The sequence below is a fragment of the Tauraco erythrolophus genome, chromosome 4 (genome assembly GCF_009769465.1).
Source record: "Tauraco erythrolophus isolate bTauEry1 chromosome 4, bTauEry1.pri, whole genome shotgun sequence".
Lineage (NCBI taxonomy): Eukaryota > Metazoa > Chordata > Aves > Musophagiformes > Musophagidae > Tauraco > Tauraco erythrolophus.
Genome location: NC_141468.1, coordinates 87,716,102 through 87,728,623, shown reverse-complemented (window position 1 = coordinate 87,728,623; position 12,522 = coordinate 87,716,102). Strand labels below are relative to the sequence as shown.

The 12,522-nt window shown below is 46.1% G+C and overlaps 1 protein-coding gene across 1 annotated transcript in view; it reads left to right on the top strand.

The window, feature by feature from the left end:
* The window catches only part of TSPAN9 (tetraspanin 9), an 86,412-nt gene extending 74,049 nt beyond the window's left edge, over nt 1-12,363 (top strand). The window contains exons 2-3 of the mRNA XM_086610779.1: nt 11,254-11,445; nt 12,298-12,363. Coding sequence (XP_086466905.1) covers nt 11,254-11,445; nt 12,298-12,363 — 258 coding nt within the window. The remainder of the gene's footprint in view (nt 1-11,253; nt 11,446-12,297) is intronic.
* Nucleotides 12,364-12,522: the final 159 nt, after the last annotated feature.

Genomic DNA, 12,522 nt, shown 5'->3' with positions numbered 1-12,522 from the left:
TGGGATTAAGCAGCAAAATATGTATTTGCTTTTGCTATCAAACTCAGACCCAAGTGTTCTATGGAGCAGGTGAATGCAGGAGATCTTTCTCTCCAGCTGCTTTTCAGATTGCCTTCTCATTTCAAGTGAAATCAACTTTATGGAAATAATTGGGAAAATAAAAGCAAAGCATTTTAAAATCGTGGCAGATTACCATTCTTGAATTAATGATGCCACATAGAGAAAAGCCCTAAACTGTTGTCTTCTGGCAAGTAGCTTCCAGCAGTGGTGCCTTGCAGTTTGCTGCCCGTTTCCAGTTTGAAGCCTGTGCAGCCAGGCTCATTTGCAAGAATTAAAGCAAGACTGAATTGAATCCCCAAACTTTGCATTTCAGAAAGATATCTTTCCAGTTACGCGTGTTTAGTAAATAGGACTTAATGCTCAGAACTGCTGATGGATTTTCATTCATGGTGACGAATTGCTCAGGGGGTTGTTCTGCTCCTACCCCCTTGCTTCCTAAGGAGGAATATGCAGATTATGCATAATGCTTAGTCACTACATTTCAAACGAACTTTTGTTCTCAAGTCAGTTATCAAGGACAGCATAACTGCACTTTCTAATATATGCAGAAGGTCAGTGCTTCTGTAGAAACCACAAGTCCTTTATGGGCTTTATGAATTATTTGTTGAATACCCATCCAATCCAGTCTCCTCTGTGAAGTGACTACATAATTCCTTCTTCTGTGTTAGTTGTTCTCTGGATTTTACGTGTGTTATCTGTGATACTTGGAACTCTGTTTGGTCTTTGTGTGTTTTTCCATCCAGCAGATGAATGACTAGGGTCCTGCCAGTCCTGATTTCAGGAGTCTCTGTAGCTGGTGTGTAATTTTTTTTATTTTATTTTTTTTTTTCTTAGAGACTTAATGCTGTGTCCAAGTTCTGCCCCCATTCTTCTCCCTGCCCTCCGAGTTTAACTATCACCTGACTATGTTGTCCACGTTTTAATCTTGCTTTGTACATCGTCTCCAAATCCCCTCCAGATGTTCAGTCTTCTTTCTTACTTGCTGCACTTCGGGCAGCGTGTGTTGTATACAAAAAGATGACAATGCTGACATTGGCACAACTAAATTTGACCTTTCAGAGCTGCAGACAGGGATGGTTTTGTTGAGTCTCCCTTTGTGCATGCCGCTCAAAATAGCTGTGAAGTTTGGGGGGAGAAATTACTGCAGTCCGAAGTAATCTCTCATTTGCTTTGACACTTTGCTGTTTTTTTATTGACTTTTCCCAAACCATCCTGTAGAAAGTCTGTATTTGGGAATATCCTTCTGCAGGTGGATGTTTCCTTTAAAGGTGTAAGTTTATCCTCTCCAAGTCTCTTTCTATTGCTGCTTTTTTCCCACACTTACGTTGTAACTACTGACAATTTATCACCTGGGAATTTAATGAACAAGATGTTTATCACCTAATAATTAACAACAATCATTAGCAAATCAGGGCTGTGCTTGTGTTGGACACAAGCTGTGCATCATGGAGGAGGCTTATTTTTTACCTGTTCAGGCAGACACTGGGTACTGGGGAAAAAAAAAGAGAGTATGTGGTGCGTAGTAGAGAATACAGGGACAGGGAGCGATCACTCACCAGTTATGGTCATGGGCAAAACAGACTTGACTTGGGGAAAAAATCGGTTTAATTTGTTACCAATCAAACCAGAGTGGGATAATGAGAAATAAAACCAAATCTTAAAAAGGCCTTCCCCCTACCACCGCCGCCTTTCCAGCTCTACCTCCTCCCAGCAGTGCAGGGGGACAGGGAATGGGAATTGCAGTGGGTTCGTCAGACGTTGTTTCTGCTGCTCCTTCCTCCTCAGAGGGAGGACTCCTCACGCTCTTCCCCTGCTCCAGCGTGGGGAAACAGTCCTCCATGAACTTCTCCAACGTAAGTCCTTCGCACAGGCTGCTGTTCTCCGTGAACTGCTCCGGCGCGGGTCCGTCCCACGCGCAGGGTGCAGTCCTTCAGGAGCGGATGGCTGGAGTGCAGGCTTTCCCATGGAGTCACAGCCTTCTTCGGGCACAGCCACCCGCTCCAGTGTGGGGTCCTCCACTGGTGGATCTCTGCTCCGCCGTTAATTGCCATGGGCTGCAGGGGGACAATCTGCTGTCTCACCACGGGCTGCAGGGGAATCTCTCTGCTCTGGCACACCTCCTCTCCCTCCTTCTTCACTGACCTTAGTGTCTGCATAGTTGTTTCTCTCACATTCTCCTCCTGTCTCTGCTGCAGCCACGCCAGGCCCCACAGGAGTCTGGGAGCAAGGCCCCTGCCTTCCCTCTCTCTCTGTCCACTGCAGGTTACCCCCCCAGCAGTTTCTTTTCTCTCTTCTTAAATATCACAGAGGTGCTCGATTGGCTCCGTCTTGGCCAGAGGTGGCTCTGGCTTGTAGCCAGAGAAGCTTCTAGCAGCTTCTTGCAGGAGCCACCCCCATAGCGCCTCCCCTGCTGCCAAGCCCCCACCACACAAACCCAACACAGGGTTTGTCCCATTGTCCCAGTTGTTAATGAAGGGGTTAAGCAGCACTGGCCCCAGTATTGGCCCCCGGGGTACATCACTAGGCTCCAGCTGGACTTTGTGCCACTCACTGATCACAACCCAGCTGGCTCTTCAGCCAGTTTTCAATCCACCTCACTGTCCACCTCTCTATCCCATACTTTGCCAGCTTGTCAGCGAGGATATTTTGGGAGAGAGTGTCAAAAGCCTTACTAAAGTTGAGTTAAATGACATCAGCAGCTCTCCCCTCACCCATCATGCTGGTCACCTGATTGTAGAAGGCTATCATGTTCCTTGGGCATGACTTCCCCTTTGTAAATCCAAGGGAACTACTTCCAATCCTCTTCTTGTCTTTCATGTATTTGGAAATGGTTTCCAGGGTTAGTGCCCAAGATAGTGCCCTACAAGAGCCATGTAGAAGTAGAGCAAGTTAAACTCTCCCATGATGTTGGCCATAAAAGGAAATTTCTTAGCAGCAACACCTGGAGAAGCCACCAAAATATGTGCTAGATCCCCAGTTGCAGAAAAAGTGCAGGGCTTTTCACCTCTTTTGAGCTTTGTTTTGTTTATGACAGGGTCACAGACCAGGCTTGCTGCTGGAGAGTGGACAGCTGAAGCTTTGTTGTAGGGGTTAATAATGAGATGGCTCGTACGTTCCATCACCAAGGAGAAGGACAGATAATAGCCTTTCTGCAAATTATACTGCCATGCTGTTTCTCTGCAGTGTTACTTCAAAATTGGCATCCTTGCTGCTGTTATTCCAGCTGTGGTTACTGCATTCCCACTAGCCTCAGCTCCCACTTCCCAGAGAGCTCTGAGGGCCTTCCCGGCTGTACGGCAAAGCACCAGATCCACAACGGGCAGAAGATGTGAACTCTTTTTGCTGATCTGAAGTCTCTGACATATTGTACAGGTTTTCAGCTGCTAAAGATGATGTCCATCTTTATGTCTCATAGAAGTTTTCTTTCAAAGTTCCTGCATGGTGGGAAAGAACAGCCTTCCAAACTGTTTTCCAAGATGTGCTGCTGCTTGATTCTTGGGAAACCTGTGAGCTCATTAAGATGCCATAAATGAAGGAAAGGGAAAATGAAAAAAAACAAAAAAAACACACACAAAAAAACAAGGACAGAGTGAGAAGACTGTGCTGCTTCATAAGGGCCATTCTCTTCCTCATCTCCTCTGCACACTGACTGGTCTGAGAGTCAGTTGGAGAAACGGTGGAAAATCTCTCCATCTTGAAAAGAAGAGCTAAGACAGATTGTCTTACAAGTTGTCTTGTAAGACTTAACAAACAGAGGGAAAGTGTTACTGGCAGCTTTTCCAAACTGTTGCTGACCCCAAGATAACAGAGGGGTTTAAGAGCCACGTGGACACTGAAAAACCTTTCTGTGATAGGCTTTGGTGGTGCCTTCTGCTTGTCCATGTGGTGTCTTCATGCTTATGCTTCTCAAAGGGTGCAGGTCATCTCCTTGTTGACTTACTGTTTAAAAAGAAGCCTGTCAAAGCCTGATTCAGAGTCTTTTTGTCACTGCATTTATTTAGTGGAGGTACAGAGACTCTTGCTGCTTCTTTTTGTCCCTAGTGGTCATCTCTAAGTGGTTTCTATATGAGGTTGGATTAGATGATCTCTAACATCCCTTCCAGCCTATGCCATTCTATGATTCTATATGTCTCTCTTCTATTTCAAGGCTGTTAAGAGCTCCCGTGGTGTTTAACCAGCAGGAGAAAGTCTGATGTCAAGCATAGCTGTTCCCTCCGCTCTTCCTCTCTCACACACTTGGTTGTGCAGCTTTTCCATGGCACGTTGTGTGCGTGGGATGGGATGATGGCAAAAGTCATCCAGAGTATGGCCCTCATCCCTTTTTCTCTTGGTACTGCCTTCCTTAGCAGATTCCTGTTTCCTGAGGCTGTTCAATGCCTTACTTCAAGGGTAAGTCTATCAATATTACTCTCCTAATAGACCTTACCGGAATGGCATATCCTACCCCTTCTTTACCCCAACTTGTTTGCTGCCTGGTAGTTTTGCTGGATCCTGCATGCATTACCTTACTCTGAGAAGCATCAAACGTCGTTATTTGTGTATATGCTACTAAACTGGAGGTGCTGTTCCCAATTAACAAAAACATCTAGCCCTTACTGACAATTGTGACCACAATACTTGATTCTCGTAATCACCTGTGGCGCAATTTATCAATTTACTTCTCAGTTTTCTGGAGCAAAACACACTACGTAATGCTTGGTAGTATTCCTCTTGTTCTTACTACTGGAGAAGAATGAAGAGACAGGCTGTTTGGTTTTCATACTGACCTCTAGAGCTGCGAATATTTAATTCACATCCTGTCTAATCATTTCTCCCAGGCTAGATAATCCTGTGCACAATCTTCTGTACAATAGAAGACTCTCTCTTCTGTACAAGAGAGGTGGTGGATGCTCCATCCCTGGAGACGTTCAAGGCCAGTTTGGATGAGGCCCTGAGCAACCTGATCTAGTTGGAAATGTCCCTGTTCCTTGCAGGGGGGTTGGACTAGATGACCTTTGAAGGTCCCTTCCAGCCCTAACCATTCTATGATTCTATGATTCTATGATTCTATGAATATGGCAGTCGTGGCGTACCTCTGACCATCTCTGTTGTCCTTCCCTGGGTCTTGTAAACTCTTACTATATCTTCTTTAAGTTGAGGCAACTAAATCTGGATACGATGCTCTATTGTCACAGTTTGTATTGTCGTGTTAGTTCACACAATGCTTAAAAATCCAGAATAAAATAAAAAAGCTCCTTTCCCACTCTGATGATAGCACTTGTCAGGGAAAGACTTGCTTTTGAGGTTCTTTCTCTCTCTGGGTTTATCTGGAGTTCTAATTTCATTTGAAGCATTTGAGGTTTTTTTAACATTTCCTAAAATGCTCTATGATTTCTGGGCACGGTGATGATGACAGAGGGATCTTCAGGTACTGAAGAGGCTTGAGGCTTTGGTAGTGAAATAGCCAAGTGAGGGAGAAACTGTGAGGAACGTTGGTGTTCCTTTTGTTTGCTTCCAAGATTAAAATGTGTGTGCCATAACTTGCCTAAATCACCCTGTAAGTAAGAACGTGTGTATCCCTGTGTGTCACTGACTTTTTGATGGTGTTCTGCAGTTACCTTCATGACCAGGGGAAGCAGAGATGTGATCGCTGCCTGGAGGATGATAATTTCTAATGATGAGAGGGGAATGAGCCAACATGTTTTGAGAAGAAAAATCCAGAGAAATTTAGTATGCTGTTGAACCATTTCCCCAGGGAAGGAATGTCAGTGCCATCACTCTCGTGGAATTAAATACCAAGCAGCATATATTATTTAATTATATGGTGAAAAAGGGAATTAATAAGATGCTTTTGCCCTCCAGGATTCAGTTGTACCAAACAGAAAGAGGTGGATCCTGTGAGAATAAATAGTTGTGAGAGCATTTTTACAATGTTCACGTTGTACAAAAAATGAGATTGGTAGAGAACAAAGTGTCAGGTAAGGCTATTTTACTGCTAGAATTCTGGCTAGCTTTGGTTGTTACTGTTACGTGCAATTAAGTCTCAAGTCAGTGAAATAATTTGGGATTTTTTTTTAAGAAGCGTGAGTGAAAAAGCATTTGGCCTGGGACCTAAGGTTTAAAGCAAAAGTTTGAGTTAGCAACAACAATACTGCGACTCAGTAGAATGACAGGGATAAAAACAGAGAAAGCACCAAAATTGAGGAGCTCTGGAGAGGAGAAAAATAAAATTCGACTTAGAAGTGTCAGTGCTATTTGGCATGAGATGCCACCCTGTGGGGGTTTGTAGGATATCACATCTTTTATCAAATCTCTTGCAAGTCTTCCTGTCTGTTTACTCTTTTCAGTCACTGTCGGTAATCCTGTTTGCGTAGATCGCCCTTGGTCTCTAATAGCCCCTCCGTCACCTGGTCCTTTATGTCATCTGAACTTCCAGTGTCATTCAGGGATGGAGGGATCTTAGGAAGGGAAAAAGTCTGTGAAGAGGAGAACTTGCCTGGTGGGCCTGGGAATCGGCGTGGTTGGAGCGTGATCGGTGCAGGTACCGTGGCATAGTTGGACTATTGCACTCAGATGTGTCATTAGAAAGCTCTGATGGGAACTGTAACCATGTTGTGCCCTTCGGCGTGTTAACCTCCTCACTGCAGCAGCTGGAAAGGAGTTCTTCCATGGTTGTCCTCTGTGGGACATTGGAATTGCCCGGAGAAGGAGCAGATGTGGACACATCTGCTGCTTCAGCTGACGTACCACTTCGTTTCACGTTCTAAAGGGCTCTTCTCCCAGCGTGTCCAGATGTCTGGCATTGGGATTGTGTCTCCATAGTGGTCTGCCGTGGGAGGAGAGCACGGATGTGTTGCTGATCCACAAGACCTTTGTTGCAAATGTTTTGCATCGAGTGTTGAATGCGTCTTCTCTGCTGGAGGCGTTATGGGAGGGTGAAGGCGCAGTAGGTGACCGGTCTTCTGCTGAAAAGCAAAGCGTTTTGCTCCTGAGTTTTCCAGAATACTAGGGTGGCTACCGTAAGCAAGTGGAGAAATTCTCTCTCCTGCATGGAAATGTATACAGAGGGTCTCCTGAACTGAGACCCTATTAGAGGGCCAGAGGCCATCTGTCAATTTTTCTGCTCTCCAGCTTTGGTTCTCCTTCTGCTCTTGGACCTCTTCTATCTTCATCTCCATCCCATGGAGCATCAGTGGGCCGGTTACTTTCCCAATTTCCTACACTTGAAGGTAGATCTCCCTTCCCTCATCTAAGCAATTAGCTGCAGCTGCTTCTAACGTCATCTAAATAAGCATAAACATGAGCCTTCTGGAGTAATTCGCTAGCCGCCTTTCTCTTCTAGAACCAATCTCTGTCAAGGATTGTGCTGGGTTTTTTTCAGAAGGTCAAGAGATGCTGGTAAAGGCTTCTTTCTTCTACGCCTTTTGCTACTATCCTCGTAACTGGAGTTGGATACTGAAGTGCAACTCCTTATGGGCTGATCTTTCGATTGATTGCACGTGCTCCTTTTTGTCCTTTATTTGCCCTTCCTCTGTAAGCCGCTTGCCCTTACTTTGCTCTTCCCACCACCTTGTTTGTCTGCAGTGATCTCTTGCTTTTGGCCTGATGATTCCAGAACTCACTGCCTTCTTTCAAAACACTTGAGCTAGGGCTGTGCTTTCCGAGCCTAATAAAGTACGAAAGTCCAAGGAGCACGTTCATGAATAACCTTTAAAGTCTGAATTCAGGCTCTGAAGGAAAGTTGCACTGAACAATTTTGGTCTTTGGTGGAAGCTTCTGTGGAAACATTTACAGTCTCATCCATGCAGTGTCATGAAGTCATTGATTGGAGTGCCATCAGCTATTGGCAGTATACAGCCCTGGCAGCTTAAATGCCATTTAAAACCTTAAAGCTGCTTCTAACCTCCTGAAGCATCAAGCTCTCAGCCTGAGCCACTGCCTGCAGTTCAGACTGGATTCCTGAGACAGCCTGAGGCTCCTGAATTGCAGCAATTCAAGGACAAAGTAGATGAAATTTAAAGAAGGAGTTACAGGGGACTGATTCCGTGAACTTCCTTCATGTCTTCCTTCCATGTCTTACGAAGGACATGGACCAGTTGGAGAGGGTCCAGAGGAGGGCCACGAAGATGATAAGAGGGCTGGAGCACCTTTCCTATGAGGACAGGCTGAAAGAGTTGGGGCTGTTCAGCCTGGAGAAGAGGAGGCTCCGGGGTGACCTTATAGCAGTCTTCCAGTACCTCAAGGGGGCCTACAAGAAAGATGGGGAGAGGCTGTTCAGGAGGGCCTGTTGTGATAGGACAAGGGGTAATGGTTTTAAAATAGAGGGAGGTAGATTCAGGTTGGATATTAGGAAAAAATTTTTTACCATGAGAGTTGTAGAACACTGGAACAGGTTGCCCAGAGAGGTGGTGGATGCTCCGTCCCTGGAGACGTTCAAGGCCAGGTTGGACGAGGCCCTGAGCAACCTGATCTAGTTGGAGATATCCCTGTTCCTTGCAGGGGGGTTGGACTAGATGACCTTTGAAGGTCCCTTCCAGCCCTAACCATTCTATGATTCTATGAACTGCAGACAGTTTAAACCTGTGGTGATGTCCACTGGGTCCTGCAGCAGGATGTGATCAGGAGACTTCTGTTTTGCATCCCCCTCCCCCCAGTTCTCTACTACTCCAAGTTTGCATTGACCTTGCTCTCATGCTGCGAAAGACAATGAGAAATCACTTCTAGGCTATTAATTGGAGAGGATGGATTTGGGGGAAGAGGTTAAAGTCCTGTAGCCCTTTCCTGCCGCCTGCATGCGTGTATGTTTTGTACCAGCCTTTCCACAGGGATAGCAGCTCTTGGACTTTTTTCCTGCTGCACACACTCGTGTTGCAGCTGCATCCAGCTCTGTTACGGGAAACAGATGTTGAGACATTTATCCACACCCAGTGATGCAGAGCTCCCCAGCTCGCTCTGTGGGGTTGTTGTCTGTTGAGTTTTGGAAGCAGAGGTGCTTCCCAGCCTCCTTACAAGGATGCTAAAAATTTCCTCTGTGCTACCCAATGCGTATGCTTGTGAGCTTTAGACAGTGTGGGGTTTGTTTTTTTTTTACAGGTTGATAAGCTAATGCTTAGGTGCAAGGTGGCCTGGAGATAAACACCAATGCAGTATGGTTAGTGTCCATCTCTTATTCTGTTTCTCTGCCTGCACAACCTCTGCCTCCCATGGGAATGCCTGTGACTATCTTGTATAAGGCCTACTCCTGTTCACAATTCTTCACCAAACTGGTGAATCTCCCAAAATGCAAAGCAGTTTCAAAAGCTCTAAAAAGAGCTAGTTGTACCCTGAAATATCTGCCCCGCCGGTAAAATCACATCGGACAGAAGTGGGGATATTTACCCAAAAAATTAGGTCTGCAGCTCTTCATCGTGCCAGATTAGCGCTCATCACAAGGCAAGACTGGCCCCTGTTTTAGTGGAGGTGCTGGTCTCTGACCTTGAGTTCCCAGTTTAAGTTTATGCAAGCACGATGGGGTGGGCTGAGCGTGGCAAACCTATTAGATGGCAAGAACTTCTGTTCCTCTTCTTCCTGGCTGCTGGCAGGTGAGCACCAGCATCTCTGGGATAGCCCTGTGAGCAATGATTAGGTGCTGTTCTGTTTTCCCATGCAGGGGTCCAAGTAAATTGGGGCCAAATGCTCTGAGTTTGCGGGCGGTTCCTCTGATCCCGCTCCCGGTGAAGGTGATGCGAGTTTCTCCTTGGACGGTGGCCAAGGCTGGATTTGGTGGGAAGCTGTGGTGGGACTGGTTAGTAGCTCACAGATTTAATGAAAGCGCAGCTAACTCCTACTTCTGACTTCACTGCACGGTGACCACGGATCGGATGGGAAGTTGTGTGACAACCGTTTTGAGCAGGTGCTAAAAGGTGGCCAGCTTTTAGGCCCCCTGTAGCGCAACACTTGGCCGTTGTTCTGAAGAACTGCCCCGTGACTTAGTGTGGGACAACTTATTTCCTTAACCAGACGTGGTATTGTTGAGAGTGAGAAGCACAGTGAAGTTAATTTTATGTTTTATTAGCAGCTTTGCGTTTCCTTCAGGTTCTCTCGCTGACGGAGGGTAGCAGAAGTGGAGCTTCCTGTGGCTAATTAACCTAGAAATCTGATTTTTGGGACGTTGAACACTGGCAAACAACAGTAAAGCTGTGAGAATTCATACTAAAACCCAACCTGGCTACTGGGACTGGGCATTTCGTGACAAATATTTATTGAAACGATCCTATTGATTGTAATTATCTCCAGGACTTCCTTGCCTGCCCTAGGATGAGGAAATGTGGGACTGGATAGAATCATAGAATCATAGAATGGTTAGGGCTGGAAGGGACCTTCAAAGGTCATCTAGTCCAACCCCCCTGCAAGGAACAGGGATATCTCCAACTAGATCAGGTTGCTCAGGGCCTTGTCCAACCTGGCCTTGAACGTCTCCAGGGATGGAGCATCCACCACCTCTCTGGGCAACCTGTTCCAGTGTTCTACAACTCTCATAGTAAAAAATTTTTTCCTAATATCCAACCTGAACCTACCTCCCTCTATTTTAAAACCATTACCCCTTGTCCTATCACAACTGGCCCTCCTGAACAGCCTCTCCCCATCTTTCCTGTAGGCCCCCTTGAGGTACTGGAAGACCGCTATAAGGTCACCCCGGAGCCTCCTCTTCTCCAGGCTGAACAGCCCCAACTCTTTCAGCCTGTCCTCATAGGAAAGGTGCTCCAGCCCTCTTATCATCTTCGTGGCCCTCCTCTGGACCCTCTCCAACTGGTCCATGTCCTTCTTATGTTGGGGACTCCAGAACTGGACGCAAAACTGGATACTGTCAGACACTGTAGATGCCTGCAGAAATAAGTGCAATGGAACATTCTTTCAGTCTTCCTACGGCAAAATTGCGTTGGGCCGTGCTGTTAGGAGATCAATGGGTAGTCTTGGGTTCATGTGCTGAGCCTTCAAAAAGAGAATTCTGCCACCCACTGGCTTTTGAATAGATTTATAAGTACAGGTGATATGACCAAGTCCAGGTAAGAACATTTAGCTTGACTTTGTTTCAGTACCAAGCCAGTGAGAGCATGCAGAAGAGTGACCTGAGAATTTGCCTGAGAAATTCTTTCCTTTCAGAGTTGGGGGAGGAAGGAGCTCGTGCCGTTTCTTTTAACTGGTGGGACCTTTCTTTTGTTTCTCTCTTTGCAGTTATGTGGCTGTGGGCTGCTGGGTGTGGGCATCTGGCTGTCAGTGTCACAAGGAAACTTCGCCACGTTTTCGCCCAGCTTTCCATCGCTTTCAGCTGCCAACCTAGTGATTGCCATTGGCACAGTCATCATGGTGACCGGCTTCCTGGGCTGCCTAGGTGCTATCAAGGAAAACAAGTGCCTCCTGTTGAGTGTAAGACATCAATACTTATTTTCACTAAGACCAGTGATGGTTGCTTTGTATTATTTTATTTAAATGACCGGTGCAAAATAGTCTTGTGGACCACTGTAACGTTGCCCTTGGCTTTCAATCTTCTGGATGCTTGCAGGATGACATCTCACAGCTTTGGTCACAGCGATAGCAAACATATCCTTGTCACTGTGTGCCCTAACATGTTAGATAGGAAAGCAAATTACTGTTAGTTACCTCTGAATAGTTAAACATGAACTGTGGAGTCAACCTGGATGCCCCTTCTAGAAATGTCTGTTAGAAGGATTGATTGAAAAATCCTAAGTACAGCTGCTTTTGGATGCCACTCAAAGCCTCTCATGGCTATTTTCTACTTTGCCCTTATCTAAAGCCTTCGTCAGAGGTTGGTGGAAACCATCTGACCCAGAGTTAAGAAGTCAAGATCTCTGCCACGACTTACCAATGAAAAAAAAATAATAATCTGATCCTTGGTGGTCTTTGTCCAGCACTGAAGCACAGAGGTCGGGAACCCCTCTCAGGAAACACACTGTGGGTCATTCCTCTTGCATAAAGCCAGGAGGCTTCATCAGGCTTCTCCCCACCCCAGAGAGAGAGGTATTGTGGCAGAAGAGGGCTTTTAAAGCAGACAGGTTCCAATTCTGTCACAGCTTATGAATCACAGGGGCTGTGACATTAAGTTAAAAACGTGAGTTTTCCTTGCGTGAAAGTCTCCCGTACGTGGTGTTGGGGAACAGCTGGGCAGCATTCCTTAGACCACCTCAGGGAATTGAACTGGAGGACAAATGTGCACGTTTTTTGCTATCTGCTGCTTGGTTTTGCACGTTGTACATCCAGGAAAGCAAACACAGATCCGTAACGATGTCTACGTCGGTCATCCACACAAACTGCAACACCAGGTGAATTTGGGGGTTTCTTATTTTAAGAGTGTTTATATTCCTACAAGGTTCTGCAAAAGTCCTCTTATACTATCACGACCATCGTGAGGTTGAGCTCGCTGCGCTGCACACTGCATCTGCCCCAGGGTCTGTGGGGGGGATGCCATGCCTGTGTGCCAGTCCA